Consider the following 20,286-nt stretch of genomic DNA (forward strand, 5'->3'; position numbering starts at 1 on the left):
GATTTGCGGAGTCCGCAGTTGCGGCCTTTGCTACAGGCCCCGCAATCGGCATCATGAGAGTGGACTCGTGATGCCGTCGCCGTCATTTTAAAGCCAGGCTGGATTCTCGATCTTCAGCTGGGACTATAAACAGGAGTACTGGCGGCTTGAAAGACAACACCAATCACTGGCTTTTCTCTTCTTCGCCCGCGCCGCCATCCTGCGGACTTTTGACGGAGTTCCTTGATCAGCAGGTACCGTGACATCGATAATATTGTGATGTGGGAAGTTGAGCTTGTCGAGGCTCTGCACGGCGTCCATGGCGCATACTGGTAAAAGTCTTCATGATCTTCGCAACTACACTGTGGCTCGTTCGTTCTTACACCTACATGTGCACTTGTGATTGTTTCACAGCCAGAAAGATCCCAATTGACATGTCCAGGATGAAATTTCGGGGGCGGATTTAATGGATACACATCAACGGCCCAAACCCTTCCGTCCAGCGCATCGTCCCCATGATTACCACCAGCACCGCAAACCCCGCGACCACGCTCGACACGCCGTACACATACGCGTGCCGCCTCCTCAGCACCGTCAGCTCGGCCACCCACGTTGACACCGTCGTCAGACAACCGCAGAACCCGTCCTCGACGCCCTGCAACACCTGGCACCCGACCACGCCCCCGATTCCCGCGTGCCCCAGGTCCCAACACGCGCCGAGCACCGCAGCACCAGTGACGTTGACTGCGAACGTGCCTAGCGGGAACGCCGGCGCCCGTGAGTTAAGCCACAGGCTCACGTAGAACCGCGCGATGCAGCCCAGCGGGGCAAAGACGAGCGAGAATACGGCCTGGCCGCGCCAGGCGTCTCGCGGGGGAAAGACGGCGAGGAGCACCGCGCCGAGCCAGGCGCCCCAGCCGAGGAGCACGGCGGCGTGGTCGAGCGGGTTGCGCCCGCGCGAGTACGGAAGGGATGGTGTGAGCGGTTCGAGAGCCATCGCGAGGTGGGAGCCGGCGATCAGCGCCGAGAGCGAGAGGGCCACGGTGGTGAAAATGACGGCGAGCGCCGCCATGAAGGAGTCCCCGCCGCCCCGCGCTTCGGGCGCCGCGCCGCCCGCGCCGGGTAGATCATTGCTCGCGGCGAGGAAGACGTCGCGGATGAAGGATGAGAAGGACGTGAAGGAGCCGCAGAAGCCTGTGGCAAGGCCAATGTACAGGGGGATTGTCTTCTTGATCGCGAGGTGGGCCTTCTTCGCGGCCGCCACGTCGGCCACCGCGCCGCCACCGCTGTTGAAGACATCTGGCCGTCGCCCCGCCCCGTGGACCTGGTCGTGGTACATCGCCGCGCCCCGTTCCTGCTTGAACAGTTTCCGGTCCTCGGCAAGAAAGCCCATGATCAAGCTGCCGCCCACGTTGGCCCAGAGGACGCCAAAGGACACGGGCGCGCCGGGGTAGGTCGTCAGCGCCTGGGTGCCCAGGCGGGCGAGGGTGCCGAAGATGGCGAAGAAGATGAGGTACGAGAGCGTGTAGAACTGCCTCGATAGATCAGAGACGTGCGTCACGGGCCCGGCCGGCGGTTGTGGTGTCTCAGTCGTCCCGTCCCGCTCGTCCCGTCGATCGTTCTGCATCATCTCCAAGTCAGACGGGCGGCGGCCTCGTCCCACTTCCGACCGGATATCCTCCAGACTCTGCCCCTTGCCCGGCTGGTTCTTGCTGGGGCTGTGGTCGACGGGGTCCGCACACGTTCCGTCGAGGGTCTCGTGGTCGTCGGACACGCCGTGCTCGATCGACCTCGTGCGTGGCGCATTGGTGTTGGCTCTTCGTCCGGTCAACGAAGGGCTGCCGAAGGTGCCTCTCCGCTCGTTGTTGTCGACTAGCCCGTCATCGAGGACGTCGTCCTCGTCGTGCCCTGTTGTGGCGTCGTACCCGCGAATGCTGCCGTTTTGCATTGTGCTCTTCGTCGTGATCTTTTTCGCAGGCTCGGTTCGTACAGGGCCGTGACGGATCGCAGGGGAAAATCGGGCCGTGGCATCGCCTTCCTCAGCCAGACGGGAGCGGTTTGATCGAAGAAGCGGGCATGTCGGCTACAACAAACGGTGTGTTTTTTTGCGTGCCGAAAGCGGCTTCAGGTGGAATGTTGAATAAAACATGACGGCGAATTATTTCCGGCCCCATCTCCAAACGGCAGGCACGGCTATCCCGCTGAGCTACTCACCGGTGGTCAGAGCGTTTGAGTGGAGCGATTCGCTTCACCGAAGCCAGCGGAGCCCACCGGGACACACTGTGGGAGTGACATTCCAGTGGGTTTCTAGCCAGAGTACGGATACCTACCGAGATATCTCAGTACCTGCCTTACCTAAAGATGGAGAAGACATCATAAACAAACCACTAAACGACTTGTGGAAGGACAACAACGGCGAAAACAAGTCAAGAAGAACACGTTTCTAATAAGCTAATCCCTATCTCGTGTCCCCTCTGATCCCCCGATCCCCCGCGCAGTGCCAGTTATCATGCAGCTGCAGGGCGGCGACCTCCGACGCCTCACCGGACGCCGGAGCTGACCTGGTCGCTACTGCTACTCGCTGCCCGCCTCCAATGCGACAGATTGGCGGGCACCCGCCCCCTCCGTCTTGTCTTATCTTATCATAGCTCCTCCCGCATGCACGCTGCCCCACTCAAGGTACCGGCGCGCTGATCAGGAGGACAAGGGGACGGACGTTGCTGTTGGAGTTGGACCCCTCCTATTCTCCTTGTCCAACCTAACCCCCCAACCTCATTCTCTTCTTCTTTTAACTACCATAGACTACTACTTCCCTCTCGACATTTGGCAGTAGAAATCCAGCAGATTCAATCCTAATCAATATATACAGCATCACAACCATGGCTTCTTCAACGCCTGAGCTCCCCTCCAACGTCCATGTCTCCCAACACCCCTGTCTGCGGGCGAAGCTCTCTCAGCTTCGGTCACAATCAACACCGGCGAAAGACGTCAAGTCCCTGGTGAACGAAATCGCATTGATGGTGGCATACGAAGCACTTGCTGCCTCGACGAAAGCGACAGACGGTCCCAAGGTACGAGGAGATCGGATTCCCCCGGCGATCCCATGGGTCCACGGTCCACGTTCGCTGACGAAGGTTGCCCGTAGGATGCGACCCCTCTAGGCTTCGACTTCATCTCGACGGAAATCACCCCCTCGCGCCTCTGCCTCGTTCCCATTCTCCGCTCAGGTCTTGGCATGGTAGAAGGTAATAACCCATCCATATCTCGATCCTCCAGCCGACTAACACACGCACCCAGCCGTCCAGACGATCCTCCCGACCCCGGTCCCCGTCCACCACCTCGGCCTCTACCGCGAACCCTCGACTCTCGAGCCCGTCGAGTACTACAACAACCTCCCCAACCACCTTGCCGCCGACGGCTCCAACTCGCAGGCCAGCGACCTCGCCATCATCCTCGACCCCGTCATCGCGACGGGTGGCACCTGCGCCGCCGCCATCCAGACCCTGCGCGAGTGGGGCGTCAAGCGCATCGTCGTCCTCGCCGTCATCGGTGCCGCTGACGGCGTCAGACGCGCCGCCGCCGAGTGGGCCGGCGCCACCGAGATCTGGATCGCCGGCGTTGACGCCGAGCTGACGCCTGAGGGCATGCTGAAGCCAGGCTTGGGCGATGTCGGCGATCGGTTGTTTCTTACCATTGGCAAATAAAGCGTGCTTTCTTCCCACTTCCGTTGGGTGATTCATACATGGCTATATATATCCCGATAATTCTCAGGTTCACACGAAACTGTCTGCGGCTGGCATTCATAGACGGGACTGGTATTACAATTGAAAATCATGACACCTAGATACCCTGGGTATAAGAACTGTTCTGTCGCCTCATATGCGTCTGTACCTCTCCTCATCCAGCAACGTCTTCTCGCGCCAACAGTCTTCGACCCAATGCCTGGTGACGATGTGTGGGATCTTCCGCCGGCTGCTAGTTTCCCGGCGCAAGTCCTCGGCGGCCTCCTTGCAACCATCGCCTGTCCCTATAAGCACAATGTGTGTGGCCCCTTCGTCGTCGGCGCCGCTCGCCAATCGTGCACCGCCGAACGTGAGATAATTCATATACTTGAGCATGTTGATGTCGTCTCTCTCTCCCTCTTCATTTGCCTCGTGTAAGTGCACAGTACACCGACGGAAAATCAACCCCTTGAGCTGACCAATTCCATGGCCGCGCTCTTCCAGCTGATTCAGGAACTGGGACTTATCGAAAGGTTCCGTGTCAGGCTCTCGTTTGGGCATGCTCTTGAAGATTGCCCGGAGCTCGTCGAGACCGATATTCCTGGCGTAACTGTCGCCATACATGTCCGTGTTTTGCAGAGCAACTGTTTTCAGCGCTTCTGTTGCATGCTGTAGGTGTCGATCCTCGTACGGAAGCAAGAAGGATTCATCAGCTTGCTCGAGGCAGTCCTGTATCCACTTCGGCTTGATGATGTCGACTCCACCCTCTTTTTGCCCCTCTTTAACCAAGCTGGCGACTTTGATGACGTTTTTGTCGGCCACCAGGATCATCTCCGACCGGGGTATCGCTCGCTGAGAGACACGTCCACCGTTCTCCTTGATCAGCGTCTCAAGCTGAGCCTTGGTCTTCTTGAATGGTCTGAGCGATTCCGACAAGACGCAGAACTCGAGACCGTCAAAGAGCTTCGACTTCTGCCCCTCGAATTGCGCAGGCATGTTCTCCGTCCCAGCAATCACCACCTCGCGCTTGGCGCGCTTCACTGACTTTCGTTTGCGGTTCTCGACACTCATCGTCTTCTCCTTGGCTTCTTCCTCGACCCGCTTGCGGAGATCCAGGAACTCCTGCACGCTGAGTCCCTCGTCCCAATTCTTGTCGGATCGCAAGCGGCGGAAACGGGGGAACCGAAGCGTGAAACCGAGCGAGAACTGATCCGAGCTACCTATGCTCGCTGCCTTTGCCTCCAAGACAACGGAGTCGCGAGGGCGGATCCAGACATCAGGCCTCTCGAATTGCCGGTCGCCGCCGGCGAGCTCGACGAATTCAACGGGCGGTTTCCTCGGATCCCATTGCATCCACTTGCCGTCCGTCCTGTGACGAATCTCTGCGTAATCTTCGGCTCGGAAGCCACCACCCACTTTGAAGAAGCTGAAGCACTTCTCCGGGTTGGCGCCAGCTTGGATATGGTTTTCGCTGACACGGAGACCGCACATGAAGCTGGAAAGCGCACCGCCTCTGCGGCCTGAGCCGTAGTAGCCGCCAACAACGACGCAGTCTAACGACTCTCCGAATTCAGACATGTATTCTGGCTTCACCTTGAGCCAGTCGTCGTTGCGGCTGTTGAGTCTGTACATTGATCGTGGGTTTTTGAGGACGAGTCCTTCCGATGCCTCGGCGACAACTTTGCGGAGCAGCGGCTCGATGGCATCCGGCGACGTGGCGACTTCGTAATCGTGGATCTCCAGCCTCCTGTGGACGCCTTTTACCGCCTTGGACAATGCTTGCCGGCGATCTCGCAGGGTATACTGAGTCAACGGCTTGTCGTTGAGTAGCAGAATGTCAAAGACACGGTAGAGCGGGCGGGGGCCGGAGTTGTTGTATGGGTTGTTCTGTTCAGCCAAGGCAGCTGTCTTGAGGGTTCCAAACGGCATGATTTTGTCAACTTCGGGATCCCAGGTGATCATCTCTCCATCCAAGATGAGGTTCCGTACTCCTGTCGCAAAAGCGTCTCCGAGGTGGCGGGTTAAGGCCCCCTTCTCATCCCTAAGGCCGTTGCCGTATAGGTACGTATAATCTTTGGCCTTGCGGGACCAGAAACCAAAGCGTCGTCCTCCCGGAACACTCGAATCTTCCGTGACGTGCAGCTGCATGCGTTCGCCGTCCAACTTTTCTTCAATCCAGAACTCGGGGTCTTCTTCGGTTGGTCGAAGGTAATCGACCATCTTTTGGAATGAAGAGGGCATCTGGAACTGGGCGAGCTGTGGTTGAAAGCACTCCATGAGACAGACGCCCGTATCCTCCTGCTCTAGACGGACCTGGGGATCGTACAATTCCCAGCAAACCCGTCGCAAGCTCGAAGAGACGCTGAAGAGCGCCTCGCCATCCGGATGCCATAGGTCAAGAAAGGTCCTCTCGGTTGCTCCGACTTTCATTTGCTTCAAAACGATACGGATAAGCCACATCATTTCCTCGGCATTCATGCGCTCGTAAAAGATTTCGAAAACCTCAAGGTTCTCAAGTTCCCCCGTCGACGCGGCGAGCCTGTCCAGCAACTCGTTTACTTCCGCGATCGTCATATCGCCAACTTCTATTCGCATCGGTCGCTTGGTTAGAACCTCGAAGCACCGGCCCGCAAAGTCACCGGCCATCCGCGACGCAGTGGTGTGACCGGGGAGCTTCCAATGGAGAAGGTTGTGTCCATCTTCTGAGTTCTTATCAATCTTCATTAGCTTAACGAGAAGCTTTCCTATAGCATTCTCTTTCAGGCCATAGACGCCACGATCTCGGTCCTTGTCGGGCAGTATCAATCGCAGCGCTGGGTAAATGTCGTTCCCCACATCGTTTCGCCATCGCGAGATGAATCGCTCGATGATGTGTCGCCTCTGCTCTTGAGGTGACAACTTAGTGGGACCGTGGGGTCCCTTTTTGGCGCGAGGTGGGCCGCGACCGGCCGGCTGCTTCTTGTTCTCATTGAGAGGATTGAAGAGACTCTTAAACAACTCGGAAAACCGCATCGTCTGCGAGTGGTTACGCGGGCGGTTGGGATATCTAGAAAGCTGTGAGCAATCGAGGTCTAGATAACAGGTAGAGGCAGCTCACTTCTCTTTGAGTTCCTCCAGAGTCATGCCGCCGATGAGATATTGTTTCTCTTCTTCTTCTTGTGCAGCACCATTGGGCGACCGGGGTCGCTGTCGTTGGCTCATAGTTGTTAGTAGTCGAGCAGGTGCTACCGTGACAGAGAGACAAAGTTGCGCTATTGAAACTCGAATGCCGAGGTTGATTAGTAGGATTGGTGGTGAGACGCAAGATCGAATCCGTGGGAATTCCTGGCGGCAGAGGGTGTGCCCATGACTTATAATAGGGAGGTACCCCGTTGGATGTGGCTGGCCGTTGAAGTTGAAAGGAAGTGGATTGGTTGCCTTGGGGATGCTGCCTGGAGGTAAATGTACTAAAACGGGTGAGGTGGGTCTACTGCATCAGATCACGAAGTTGGCAAGAGACAATATGGCCTTATGCTATTAGAGGAAATAGCATCCCGCATAAAGCATATGGGGCCACATTAGCCAATGAAAACACGGTGTGGCATCAAGAACCTCTGTAGGCTCTTTCTGAATTATTTCCTTCCCTACAATCTTGATATACATTAATCATATCATGTCTCATTCCATAATTACGTTCTCAGGCTGCAGGGTACGTTGCCATCAGAAACTCTTTAAGTAAGACCGGAAAACATCTAATTCTGGGGGCGGCTGTTGACAGAGGAAGTCTCGCTGACGGCCTTCTCGGCATCCCAGCGCTGCTGCATGGGCTCAGTGACGGCGTTCTTCTTGTTGTTCTTGCGGCGCCACAGGAAGAATGCGGCGAGACCGAGGATGGAGACACCAGCGATGGAGCCGACGGCGGCGCCGGCAATGGCACCACCGGAGAGACCGGAAGAGCTGCCGTCGGACTTAGAAGCCGTGAAGTCGGCGGCCGTATGGGGCGTCTTGCCACCGGCGTCCGTGGTGGTGACGTCGACGGTCTCGTCGACGGAGACCTCGGGATCGCTGACGGTGGCGTTGAAGCAGGGGATCGAGGCGGCGAAGACGTCGACGAAGGTGACGTCGGCGCAGGCGTAAAAGGTCTCGCGCTTGGACTCGTCCTCCTCGAAGTTGGAGACGTAGAGCATACGGTAGGTTGCGTTGGCGCCGGCCGCGGTGCCCTCCGGGGCTTGGGGGACCGTGATGCAGGTGTGGCCGAGGTCGAGGCTGCCGACCTCGCTGGGACCAAGGAACGTCTCAAAGTCGGAGACGGACTTGGGATCTGCAGAGGGTGTCAGCTCTCGTCTTGGGGGACGAGCACCAATGTGCTGCTTTTAGTACAACTTACCGTTCTCGTAGGAGACACTCAGGTGGACGGAGCGGGTAGTGTCCTGGGTCACAAGAGCGAGCTTGCCATTGACTAATCGCAGTTCGTGTTAGATCGGTCCGAACATCTGGGAGACTCGGCATTTTGGATTTCAGCTTACCCAAGGGGAACTCGGTGCGAACACCGGGGCCGTTGGTGGAACCGCAAGGGGCGGTGTTATCGGCGTCGGCGGACCACACGCGGTCAGGGGGCCTTGATATGATCAGCACATGCTACATGCACATGAGTTTTACCCGTCGTCTTACCAGAGGAACGCAGCGGGTCCCATCTTGTCATCAGCAATGACATTGCCCAACAGCATGCTGCCGAGGACTGCGACTGACTTGGCGGAGACCATCTTGACTGTAAGAATCTTGGGAGTTGGGTAAACTCGACAAGTGTTTGAGAAGGGGGGAAACTGGTCTCAAACAGAGAAGCTTCGGCAAGATTCAAGGGCTCGAAGAATCACAAGATGCGAAGCTTGTGATGAGGGGAGTAGCTTGAAGGAGAAGAAGCGAGTCTGAGCAAGAAATTGATGCGGGATATGCAACCCTCCATATATGCTTGCTGCACGCTGGGCGCCGAGCCAGCCAACCGCTTCCCATACCGAAAGACAGCAGCGAGAAACGGGGCGCCTGTTTGACGAGTAACTTCCCGCCAAGGTTGCGTCGAGCCGACAAAACCGGTGCCAATACCCCTGGCACCGATCACGATGTTCCAACTTCTGTCCAATCCCACCGGCCTCTCTTCGTCTGTACTTGCTGCGAGTCCCACTGTCGTGTGGCTCCCCACTCGAGAAAGTTATCTGATCGAATCGCATGGCCAGGGTTCCAAACTTCTGCAAGGGTGGGTGCTGGGACTTGGGTCCATCAGGAGCGGTATCGCATCATATCTGATCATCTGATAAGATGGGCACCCGCCGTCCTATTCGTCGGGTGCATCAACTCTGCATCACTAGTGCCTCTCGGCGCGGCGGGCACATCCACCTTTATACCGCAACGGGCTCCGACACCAGCGTCTGTTCCTCGCTGCCACTCGGATTCCTTCACCTAATCTCGTATTTGCCCCGGCTCTGGTTCTGGGTGTGTTACCAACACTTTCAGAATTTTCTCGACGAGTTGAGAAAAGGGAAACGCTTGTCCGCATGAAGTGCCAATTCATCTGGATTCATTGATCTTGGCCATTGTCTGTTTCAAGCAGCTCGGTCTTGGACAACGAATCAGAGATATCCAGATGATTAAACTCGGCCTCCGACGTCCCCATCGCCGCGACGTCGGCGATAGCCCGGCAATATAAGCCCTGTCTGCTCGTGGCCGGCGTCTGCAGGGCAGCGAGACCGGAAATTGGGCAAGCTTTGCCAATGGTCTCTCACGGTTGTGAATTAGTCAAGCACTCCCTCAACTAAACCGGCTAGACCGCGTTGTTTTCCTGGGTTCCAGAACTCCAGTCTTTTGCGGGCACAGTTCAATGGCTGACTTGATCGGTTGCTACATCGCGCGGACCATCGGCAAGCTTCGTTCGGTTTATCTGCATTCGAGCATGTGACTATCGGCAGAGCCCGGCCAGACAGAGACTGCAGCAACCGCGACAGACCTGTTGGCCCACTGAGCGAGTTTGTCGCGACTAAATGTCCTTACGGTCTCCGAATGATCTGAACTGCACTCACTTCCATTCTTAAGGTCCATGGAAGAAGGGAGGTACGCCTTGACTCCCTCGACCACGAGACAACGGCCATTGTGTGAACATCCGAAGCTGCCTGCTAAAGCATTGTAGACGGCGAAATCTTTGCAACAAAGCTTCACTGTTATCAACAATCACATTCGTTTGGGTACAACCTGTGCGCGATTTCGAAACCCTCAAGTCGTCCTGGCCCTTCCACCACCGCCCCGCCTCGAAAGCCCCTCGTGACAACCCGGACGCCGTATGCTCACCTTGAGCAAGACTTGGCGTGACGCCGAGAGAATCCGATGGTCCAATGACGCGATGCCATTGCCAGTTAGGTAGCCATTTCCTCACGCCCTGTGCGCGCCTTTGGCGGAAATTCGGTCCAATGTCCTGGTTCTTCATCCCGGCTTCTGCCACCACGGCTTTGCCAAACTCTTGGTCCGTATCGTGACTGGCTCGTTTGCCGGATAACCTTACAAAATCCTGATCTGGGTGAGGACGGATGCGGAGCTATGACTCAGGGATCGGGTGTCTATGGATTGTAGACATCCGCGCCAATGGTGTCGTCGTCAATGTTTGGCGTCCCCGATTGTGGCTAGATCCCTCGTCTTGTGTTAATCGTCTCGAGAAGCCCTATGAGTGGTTTTTCATGAGTCGAACGCTCAAGAAGGGAAGCAAAATCAATTACAACCCAGGTCTTGTTTCGCCATACCTACATTGTTATTCGCACGATGAGGCATGACAAGGTCAATGATCCTTATGGGTGCGGCGCCATCAAACTGTGCTTGGCATGGACGATGTCGGAGTTTATAAGACTTTCCGCAAAGTTTCCATCTCAATCCAAGAACCCCCGCTCTATTTCTACCATGTATTCGTCTTCATGACGGCTCATCTTGGTCTTGAGTTGTTCGTTTCAAGACTTGATTCTGGGGCCCGGAGATGTATGGGATTATGTAATACAACGCGCCTCTGCCTGGCTTCCGCCAAGGTGTCAAACACGCGCCAACTAACATTTCCAATCACCTCTTTCTGAATTCAAGCCAGGCCTACATATGGCGTCAGTAATTCGACGATTGCCATGGTTTGACCGGGTATGGAAACCTCTCACCTTCTCCAACCCCAAATTCAAGCGGATCCCCTTGAGGGAGAAGATAGAGGAAGAGCTCATTCCCGACTACACAGCATCGCGTTACTATCCAGTCAGCATCGGAGAGGTTCTCCGGAATCGTTACCAAATCGTTTGCAAGCTGGGCTTCGGGGCTAGCTCGACTGTCTGGCTTGCGCGCGACCTGGAGTAAGATGCCGCCGCGTTGGCTCATTCGCTCTTCTGCATGCGATGCCCTGCTAACAAGCAGTGCAGGGGTCGTCGACACGTGGCGCTGAAGCTGTTCGTCAATTCGAAGGCTTTGGGTTCACAGCTAGATCATGAACTCACGATGTATAAGCGCATTTCTACGTCATCGGTCAAGCACCCCGGTCGCGGTGCCGTCAGGGAACTACTGGATTCCTTCGACGTTGCTGGCCCCGACGGATGCCACAGGTGCCTGGTGCATCCTCCGCTATGGGAGAGTGTTCTGACTTTCCTTCACCGCAACCCCGTCCGGATGTTACCAGCGCCGGTACTCGCCTTTGTTCTCCGTCGCCTCTTCCTCGCTCTGGACTTTCTACATACAGAATGCCAAATCATCCACTCAGGTGCGTCGACAGACCAGGGCTATCCCTGCTTGTGTCTCTTCGACCTCGAGAACAGCGCTGAACTGTCGCGGGGTAGATATCAAAGCAGACAACATAATGTTTGGCATCGAGGACGACTCCGTTTTCAGCGCTTTTGAGGAGCAGGAGCTGCTCAACCCGTCCCCGAGAAAGCTAGTGGACGGAAGAGCCGTGTATCTGTCACGCGAACTTCAGATGCCAAAAGAATGGGGCGCATCGGTCCTTTGTGACTTTGGCTCAGCCGTCGTCGGGGACACAGATCATACCGAGGACGTACAGCCCGACATATACAGAGCGCCCGAGGTCATCCTAGAAGCACCGTGGTCTTACCAGATTGACATATGGAACACGGGCTGCATGGTAAGGGAATAGATTAAACACTCGTCTTGGAATGAAGACTTGATACTAACCTGTGTCTCCGTACTCCTTCTCAGATCTGGGATCTCTTTGAGGGTGATCATCTGTTTACTGGACGCGACCCGGAGCATCAGAAGTACCGCAGCCGGGCTCACCTTGCCGAAATAGTCGCACTGCTCGGACAACCTCCACAGGCGTTACTCGATTTGGGAAAGTCGAGTCACAGGTTCTTCACTGATGAAGGTTAGTTTCTCGTGCGACGCCCTGAGATGTGAGCCTTTCTAGAGATTGCTTACAAAAGTGCTTCTTGTGAAGGAGAGTTCCGTGCAGACATTCCACCCGCGAATGAAATGTCGCTTGAAGGGAAGGAGATTAGCCTGGAGGGAGAGAACCGGGATTTGTTCCTTGCCATGATGCGGAAGATGGTTCAATGGGAACCTTCGAAGCGCTATTCGGCGAAGGCGCTGGCAGACGATGAATGGATCATAAAGAATATGTAGAAAAAAGCACAATGACCGGAGAGCAAGCGTGTTGTCATCAGAGCACGCTCAAAAGGATGACATTGCCTACTCGGCGAAGACTATCATACATCACTTGTCTTTTGCGAGGAGTTGTATTTCCTCTGCTGGAACGATGAATGTGACCCGAAAACTCGTCCATCTCGCCAGCCCGGAAGACGTTTCGGAGCTCCGGCCTGGACCCGCACATAGAGACGGCTCGCTCCGTCCAAAGCCAGCTGACTAAACCCCACTTCCCCGGACCGCCCTCCTCGCCTCTTCCCTGACCCCAACCGTCCCCTCAGCCTCCTTAAACCCAGAATTCCGTCCCCCAACTCACACTCATCAACTCCATCATCAACCTCACCAACAACCTCATATTCATTTTCACTCACAGGCCGCGTATACAGCCCAAGACCCGTCCCCCGAAACACGCTCCTCCCTAAAAGAAAATGACATCCCCCTCACAAACCCTCTCCCTCGCGGTCCAACCACTCCTCCGCCGCCCGGTCCTCACAGCCCTCCTCACATCCCTCTCCGCCTCCGTCTTCGCCTGGGCCGTCCGCGACTATCGAGCCTACATTGCCCTCGGCCCCGGCGGCGTGCCCCACAACTTCGCCGGCTGGCTGCTCGTCACCCTCGCCATCCGGCCCTTTGCCCTCTCCAAGACCGCGGCGACCTGGACGGGCGACTTCCCCGCCGAGGGCGCCCACGAGGACGTTAAGCAGGTGCCGCAGCGGCGCGGAGACAGGGCCGAGCTGGGCGGCATCGTCCCGCACCGGCAGCTGAGCCAGCACGCGCCGGTTCGCATGAGAGAGGTGCGGCCTCCGCCTTCTCCACCCTTATCCCGTGATCCACCGTCACCGCCCGGAGCTTCCCTCCTCCCATGACCGCACGTGAGCTGACTTCGCCCGCGCAGTACATCCAAAACCTCTTCGCCAACGCAGTGACCCAGAACCGCACTCTCTTGGAATCAAAGCTCTCCCTCTACGAACGCAACAACCCGGCCCTCTTCGTCTCCGCCCCGGTTCTCGCCTCCTCGCCAGCGGTCCCCGCCGCCAGCCGCACGGCCCGCGGCGAGATCGGCCACTATCACGGCGACCTGTCCGTCCACATGTACCTCTCCCCCGCAGACGCCAGGCTCGCCGTGGAAAAGGGCTGGGCCGAGCGCCATCGCCTCGCGTTGCCACGGGGCTCGCTGCTTGCGGGCCGCTTCCGTGTCGCTGACTCGTACCTCATGATCTACGGCCCGCGCGACGAGGACGAGATGGAGGTGCTCGCCACGTTCCTGAGGAACGGGATCCGCTACATGACAGGGGCGGAGGATATCAGACCCATCGTGTGGAATCAGCTCGTGGATGCGTGAGGACGATTGTAGTTTCCCATGGCATCAAGGTTTAGCACGTTCATGGTACATGGGAATTTCTTCTTATATTGTTCACTACTTTGTCTAATAATACTTCACTTTGACTGTCTCAAGCCAACACCCTGTAGATCGGGTACTCGTCGCCCTTCTCGACAGGCACAATGTTGAAGCTGGCATACGAGTCAATGTTCTCCGGCTCCAGCGCGACGAAGGCGAGTGCGGCGTTCTTCTGCTTCGTGCTGACAAGGAAGCTGCCGGCGGGCAAGTCGACCTCCTTAGTAAGTGGCGCCGTGGTGACCGCGGCGCGGACGACTCCCTCGTAGTACTCGGTCTCGAACACGGCGGACGTGATGTTGTACGCCTCGACGGTGCCCTTGTACGGCCCGGCGAGAGTCTCAACTTCCAAGCCCGAGACCCGCAGCCGCTCGGCCAGGTCGGCCCAGGCAACGGGGATGAGATAGGCCTCTGGACGGGTACGGGTGATGTTGGCGGTGACGGGCGTGGTGGAGCGGAAGTTGATGGGCACCTGAGTGACGGAGCCGTTGTTGATGTTGACCATGGTGTACGTGCGCTGGACTAGGGGCGACGAGTCGGTGACGACGATCTCCGAGCTCGAGGACTTGAAGTCGGCGATGGAGGACTCAATGGTCGTGTACACCTTCTCAGCGTTGTCGGCCGCGGTCTGCAGGATGCTCGAGGCCATCGTCAGACCGGCGACGGTACGTCTCTGAAACTCCTGGTCGGCTAGGAAGATACCGCGCATCTCAATCAAAAAGGTGACGCATTGCGTGAGGCCCATGGCGTTACGACCGATCTTGGCGTCCGACCCGGCCTCGGCAAAGGTGGGCTTGAACTCTGGGTTGGTGCTTGTGGACCCTGTAACGTACGGCTCCCAACGAAGTCCCTTTGACTCCATGGCCGATCCGATGTTCTTGGCGAAGAGCTCCTCGGACAGCGTGCGAATGTCCTGGTGGATGTTGAGGTTCTTGGCGGCGGAGAAGAGGCCATCGGCGGCGTGGTAGTAGCTTCCGTAGCGGGATGTGGCGCTGTATTCATGCATATCGATGGCGACGTGGGGGTTGAACTCGCCGAACAGGGTCTTGATGTCGCGGGTCTGCTTCCGGGCGAGTTTGACATGGTCACGGTTCGGGTCGTAGTTCGTGGCAAGGGTGCGCTGAAAGTAGAACACGCCGTCGGGGTTGTAGCGCGGCAGGATGACGATGTCGAGCTTGTCGAGGAGCGAGGCAGCCCATGTTTGGTTTGCGTCCAGAGCGCCGAGGAGAGCCAGCAGGGACTGGTCGCCTGCGGGCTCGTTGCCGTGGACAGCACCCTGAACCCAGACGCGGACTTTGCCAGTAGAATTGGATACCCTCCGCGATGGCTTGGTGGAAGAGAGATGAAGGTAGGGGAATGGACGTCCTTCCTCCGACGTGAAGTTAGCCTTGTTGTAGGTCAACCAATTGTTCTTGTCGGCCAGGTCTTGAACAAAGGAATCTGTTTTCTGTCAGTAATTGTCTCAAGAATGGAGACTTAACCAGCTCACCGAGAATATCTGCGTCCGTGGGCCCCTTTGTTCCCTCCGAGAAACCCTCGGGTATCGTGTCGGGAGTCAGGAAAGCGGGCGAGAGCAGGTCAACACCCTCAACGTCCTTGAAGTTCGCGGCCACAATGTCGGTATCCTTCCGAACTACGACACTGTTGTAGCCATACTTGGTCGCCCGAGCAGACGCAACAAGGGACAGGCCGAGCAGGCCCAAACGAGTCTTGTTCACCATGGTGATGATCGACTAAAAGTCTTGGGTGTCGTAGTAACGGAACCGTAACGAAAAGGCTGGGTGTCAACGTCGCAGAGCAGCGGGCGTCAACGTCTTTTCAAGCTTTATATCTCTTTTCCCAATGTAGCACCGCTTTAACTCTCGGGGTACGACAATAATGGCTCGCCAACGTGTGGCCGAGGCGTGTTCCTGGCATGACCGGTGGCTTGGCTGATCTCATTTCGGGCCATACAATTGGTAATACCAACAACAACAGCAACACCGCATGGCAAGCCGATAACAAGCGGCAGCGAGGGGGTCCTCACGGTGACGATCAAAGGTTCCATCCGAACTAGTGTCAAACATTGGCAACGAAACTACAAGAGGCAGCTCGGGAGAAACGAGGTGAGGGGAAAGCGGGGGAGTCCCCCGTGGGCGCAGATAACGGACCTTGTCGCCAAGACTCTAGGACCCGTAACGACATATTGCATTTGCCATTGACGTATCGAATCTCTCCGATGGACGACAACGGGGTCCACGGTTGAAGATTGAAGTGCCGATGGTCGGGACTGAGGCTCCCCCGACCACGCTCGCCAAGAGCCCAGCTATGCAAGTTGCAGTACTGAACAGATACGCAGCTAACCTACGCCGCGGGCAAAGGCCGAATTCCGGAGCGGCATCACGCCGACGTACGTCAAACAGGCCGCCGGCAGAACATGAGGATGAAAACCGAGCAGCACGACTCATGCGTTTCGCGTCTTGGCGCAAGATTGGGATATTGCGGTTCTCCGCGTGTCGCAGAACAATCAATTAACAAGTCGTTTCACAAAGCTGCCTTTCCTCTCGATTCGAACGGTAATATCAGCACCAAGAGCCCGGCGGCGATGAACAGAGCACCACTGGTATACACCGGCGCCGACGTCTTGAGATTAGCAAACATGGCGACGATGGGCTGTGCAAGACTGAATCAGTACCCATCCACCCATCGAGAGGCTGGATAACAACCGCGACTTACCGCCATGATACCGAAAATGCGATTGCATGTCGCCGTGAGGGCATTGCCGGTCCCGCGCTGTGGCGTTGGGAACAGCTCGGGGGTGAACCCGTAGAGAACAGCGTACATTACGTTGCTGCAAAAGTTGAAGGCGCAATTCCACCCGAGGAGCGCGTTACTCGTCATGGCAGTCGTGGAACAGTAGAGAAAGACGCCCGTCAGAATGGTGCTGATGGCAAGCGTGCCTTTTCTTCCCAGCACCGGCAACTCGACCAGCCAACCTCCAAGCAGAGCGCCGGGGACACCCAGCACGGCGATTATCAGGCTGTTGCGGTAGGTCAGATACGTGCTGCCATCGCCGAGCTCCGCGCCTCGTGTTGCCTGAATGTAGGGTATGAACGCGTTGTAGAGAGGGTAGCCGAGGCCGATGAGAGCCCAGATAGCCATGATGGTGCCGGTGCTCAACGCCAGACGGCGTGTCGAGAACAAGATACGTATACGGCTGAGGTCGACCTTCTCCAAGTTTCTTTTGACGGCTGTAGCAGCGTCGGTCCGCGCAACATACCCTTCCGGCTCACACGCCCTGAGATCCTCGATCGAGAGAGATGTGATCTTGCCGTTCCGCCTTGCGACCTCGTGGACGATCCGGACGGCGTCTTCGTCGCGACCCTTTCCCATCAGATATTTTGGCGACTCGAATATGGTGAACAGAAGGAAGCGGATAAGGAACATGAGCAGGGTCAATCCGCCGACGGTGATCATGAAGTACCGCCATCCCATGTTATCCGACTTGGTGCATGTGACGCCTTCTTGACATGTCAGATTGCCGAGGAGTGGCCAGGCGATCAAGGTGGCAACAACTTGGGCAATGGCCCAGTCGACGGACAGCACCGTCAGCAAGTACTGATGGGTTGCCGGGAGAAACTCGAGGAAGATGGCAGAATCGACGGGGAGGTTGCCGCCAACGCCAAACGACCAGAAAGCCGCAAAGACGCCAATGCCGGCAAAGCTGGGAGCTCCAGCCGCGACCAACCCCCAGAACGCGGTAAGACCCAGAGTAAGATTGAAGGCCCATTTCCGACCGAAGAGGTCGCATCCGAAGCCCCAGAACATGGCGCCTGCCAAGAGACCAATGTTCTGTGACAGCGTGAGGAGAGGAGGCCGAGACGGACCGAATTCGTTCGTGATCGGGGTGAAGATCAGCGACGTGACGATGGGCCATAGGTTGTCGCTAGCCCAGCCGAACCCGACGACGATGAAGAGCTGCCATTGATACCATCCCATGCCGATGTCTTGTATCTAGAAGCGGGTGTCAGCAGTCAGCGGCGTGGCATCCAGGTCTAGGCCGTCTCGAGAGGAGACAGCACGTACAGCGCGGTTGAGGACCCGAGCCTTAGCCTCGTACACGGGGTCCAGCGCGCCCTTGGGGATGATTGCGACGTCATCAACGCCGTGGATGTCGAGGCTGCCATCTCGCGCAGCTACCGAAGGCGAGCCGACCTTGTGCGCGTCGTCTTGGTTCTTAACGGGATCAGTATCGACGCCCATGTTGGCCGAGATTTCTTTGCCGTCACGAGGGGGACACAATTGCGATGTGATACCAAGCAGGTTCTTCCAAGAAGCATTTTCGTCCTCGGCGATGATGGAGTCTGGAAAACCCTTTTAAGGTTTTAGGGACCCGCGAAACGGAGCCTCGCGAGAGATGTTCACCATGAAATACAGGGCACGCCTTTGCCACACTTCTGGAGAGATTCGAGTGAAACGTTCAGAAGGCTCTCGGACGGACTGCTCAACATGCTCACGTCGTACAGAGCCTGGATGGCGCAATGCGTCCGGTGAAGGGCTGCTGCGGCCACGATTGGCCTTGCTGAGGGTGCGGCGCCCGGAACGCATGCCGATCCGCACTCTAATGGCAGAAGCATTGCTGAGGGAGGGTGAGTCCTAGCGGACAGTGGGTGTGGGGGACCTGTGATAACCTGTAAAGATGGGCTTTTACTCGGTCCTATCCAAGACAGCTGTGGCCTGTTGGTCGTATCTCTGAGCCGAGCTTGAGATGAGATGAAGCGTGCCGGCTGCGTCATTGATATGCACGCTGCTTGATCAGTTTGCTGACGGTCGCTGCCAGTGGGATGTGCGCGGGGGCTCGGTTCTGATCAGGAGCATGTATGAGAGACATTCGAGAGATGGTTTAGACATTATACTGCAGTACAATAGCCTGGGATGCCACAGACATCATCTTAAGCTGGCGTTAAGGTAGTGGTGGTTGAAGAGTTCAAATGGTTCGAGACATGGCGGAGCAGCCGAGACAGCGACACACGCACAAATTCACGCCTCCAGCTCGAACCCACAACGGCTGATAGTGGGGTTGGCAATCCCTGGCGCTGGGACATTACCCACTGAAGCCGGCTAAAACTTTGAGGCGAACCGCTTAGTGCCGTTGAGCATGTGCTGCCCGCTGGGAAGTGCACGATTTCCAGCTGGTACCAGACGTCCTCATTCTTACCTCCCATCCCCTCAACGTTAACTGTCAACGTCGGCTGTCAAACAACAAGTCGCTTGTCATCGATGCCCGGATTATGAGCCGAAGTTCACTCGAATTTTTGCGGAAAAGGTCGAATACTTTTCTTGCCATGTTGGGCACGGCGAGACTGCTAGCGGCAATAGCTTGCCTCTTGACCGCCGCCTCAGCCCGCAAGAACCTCATTGTCGATACAGACCTGTTCAGTGATTGCGAGTAAGACAAGTTCTACAGCATGTTACTTCCCGGACAATTTCCAGAAGCGAGGAAACTCCGTGCTGACAATTCCCAGCGACGCCGCCGCGCTTCTCCTTGCGGCAACTTTTCCGGAAGTCAACCTGCTCGGAGTCCACATCAACTCACGCTCCTCATACTCGGTCCTAGCCGCCTCAGCCATCCTCAGCCACTACGGCCACAGCCAGGTCCCCGTCGGCGCACGTCGTCCGCTAGATGATGCCTCTTTCTTTGACAACTGGACCAAACGCCTGGGGGAGTTTGCGAGCAAGCTCGCGACCCACTGGCCGAAGAGCATGTCCGACGCCGAAGAGGCGTGGGACCCCGTGGAACTGTACCGCAAACTGCTCGCCGGCGCGGACGACGGTTCGGTGACGATCGCCTCCATCGGCTTCTTGCACAACCTGTCAGGTCTCCTCAACTCGACGGCCGATTCGCACTCCCGTCTCGCCGGGCACGAGCTGGTCAGGGCCAAGGTGAGAGAACTCGTGGTCATGGGCGGCGACTACCCCCAAGGCCACGAGTTCAACTTCTGGGGTGACGATCCGTACACGACGGCCCACGTAGTCCACAACTGGAACACCCCGGTCGTCTACGCCGGTTACAGCCTCGGAGCCTCGGTGCTCTCGGGTGGGCCCCTCATGGCCGACGGGCCCAAGACCGACCCAGTGCGGGCCGCATACATCCTGTACACGTACTACCAGCCACGGTGGTCTTTCGATCCCATCGCGATGTTGTACGCCGTCGGCGGGCTCGGCGAGTATTTCCGGTACGGGAACGAATTTGGATACAACACCATCACCCTACACAACGACAGTGGCGGCTGCAGCGGCTGCAACGTCTGGGTGTTTGACCCGAACGTGACGAACCAGCACTGGCTCGACACGACGGTCAGTTATGAGCGGCTCGAAAAGGAGCTGGACAGGCTCTATGTTCTAGGCGCAGAGTCTTCGGGGAGGAGCTCCGATCCAGTGGGATCACTCCCCAAGTTTGGCGATTGCAGGCCCGAGGCCCCCGGCTTCTTTCAGCTGCCCCCCGCGAAACCAGACTTGTGAAGTAGGCATGCTGTACCCTGGATGTAGCTGGGATCTAGATAAAGATTA

The 20,286-nt window shown here is 57.1% G+C and overlaps 9 protein-coding genes across 9 annotated transcripts; 5 read left to right on the forward strand and 4 right to left on the reverse strand.

The window, feature by feature from the left end:
- Positions 1–494: 494 nt before the first annotated feature.
- Positions 495–1,433, forward strand: CH63R_02090 (uncharacterized protein; the record flags this gene model as incomplete). The annotated part of the gene is made up of 3 exons (XM_018297065.1): positions 495–756; positions 798–954; positions 1,001–1,433. 3 exons carry the CDS (start codon positions 495–497, stop codon positions 1,431–1,433), a joined length of 852 nt encoding a protein of 283 aa, XP_018161881.1.
- Positions 1,434–2,858: 1,425 nt separating this feature from the next.
- On the forward strand, positions 2,859–3,683 carry CH63R_02091 (Uracil phosphoribosyltransferase; the record flags this gene model as incomplete). The annotated part of the gene is made up of 3 exons (XM_018297066.1): positions 2,859–3,050; positions 3,125–3,224; positions 3,277–3,683. 3 exons carry the CDS (start codon positions 2,859–2,861, stop codon positions 3,681–3,683), a joined length of 699 nt encoding a protein of 232 aa, XP_018161882.1.
- Positions 3,684–3,854: 171 nt separating this feature from the next.
- On the reverse strand, positions 3,855–6,902 carry CH63R_02092 (DNA ligase; the record flags this gene model as incomplete). Its single annotated transcript, XM_018297067.1, has 2 exons — positions 3,855–6,747; positions 6,799–6,902. 2 exons carry the CDS (start codon positions 6,900–6,902, stop codon positions 3,855–3,857), a joined length of 2,997 nt encoding a protein of 998 aa, XP_018161883.1.
- A 530-nt stretch (positions 6,903–7,432) lies between these two features.
- Positions 7,433–8,443, reverse strand: CH63R_02093 (WSC2 protein; the record flags this gene model as incomplete). Its single annotated transcript, XM_018297068.1, has 4 exons — positions 7,433–8,001; positions 8,068–8,139; positions 8,207–8,298; positions 8,352–8,443. 4 exons carry the CDS (start codon positions 8,441–8,443, stop codon positions 7,433–7,435), a joined length of 825 nt encoding a protein of 274 aa, XP_018161884.1.
- A 2,359-nt stretch (positions 8,444–10,802) lies between these two features.
- CH63R_02094 (Protein kinase) lies at positions 10,803–12,320 on the forward strand (the record flags this gene model as incomplete). Its single annotated transcript, XM_018297069.1, has 5 exons — positions 10,803–11,044; positions 11,111–11,445; positions 11,522–11,823; positions 11,898–12,063; positions 12,106–12,320. 5 exons carry the CDS (start codon positions 10,803–10,805, stop codon positions 12,318–12,320), a joined length of 1,260 nt encoding a protein of 419 aa, XP_018161885.1.
- A 449-nt stretch (positions 12,321–12,769) lies between these two features.
- CH63R_02095 (uncharacterized protein) lies at positions 12,770–13,683 on the forward strand (the record flags this gene model as incomplete). Its single annotated transcript, XM_018297070.1, has 2 exons — positions 12,770–13,135; positions 13,237–13,683. 2 exons carry the CDS (start codon positions 12,770–12,772, stop codon positions 13,681–13,683), a joined length of 813 nt encoding a protein of 270 aa, XP_018161886.1.
- A 109-nt stretch (positions 13,684–13,792) lies between these two features.
- CH63R_02096 (Carboxypeptidase) lies at positions 13,793–15,458 on the reverse strand (the record flags this gene model as incomplete). Its single annotated transcript, XM_018297071.1, has 2 exons — positions 13,793–15,177; positions 15,227–15,458. 2 exons carry the CDS (start codon positions 15,456–15,458, stop codon positions 13,793–13,795), a joined length of 1,617 nt encoding a protein of 538 aa, XP_018161887.1.
- Positions 15,459–16,260: 802 nt separating this feature from the next.
- On the reverse strand, positions 16,261–18,324 carry CH63R_02097 (Major facilitator superfamily transporter; the record flags this gene model as incomplete). The annotated part of the gene is made up of 4 exons (XM_018297072.1): positions 16,261–16,389; positions 16,453–17,730; positions 17,803–18,090; positions 18,142–18,324. 4 exons carry the CDS (start codon positions 18,322–18,324, stop codon positions 16,261–16,263), a joined length of 1,878 nt encoding a protein of 625 aa, XP_018161888.1.
- A 737-nt stretch (positions 18,325–19,061) lies between these two features.
- On the forward strand, positions 19,062–20,238 carry CH63R_02098 (Inosine/uridine-preferring nucleoside hydrolase; the record flags this gene model as incomplete). The annotated part of the gene is made up of 2 exons (XM_018297073.1): positions 19,062–19,165; positions 19,242–20,238. The coding sequence occupies 2 exons, from the start codon at positions 19,062–19,064 to the stop codon at positions 20,236–20,238; spliced, it is 1,101 nt and encodes a 366-aa protein (XP_018161889.1).
- Between the last annotated feature and the right edge of the window lie 48 nt (positions 20,239–20,286).

This window comes from Colletotrichum higginsianum, chromosome 2 (genome assembly GCF_001672515.1).
Source record: "Colletotrichum higginsianum IMI 349063 chromosome 2, whole genome shotgun sequence".
Taxonomy (NCBI): Eukaryota; Fungi; Ascomycota; class Sordariomycetes; order Glomerellales; family Glomerellaceae; genus Colletotrichum; species Colletotrichum higginsianum.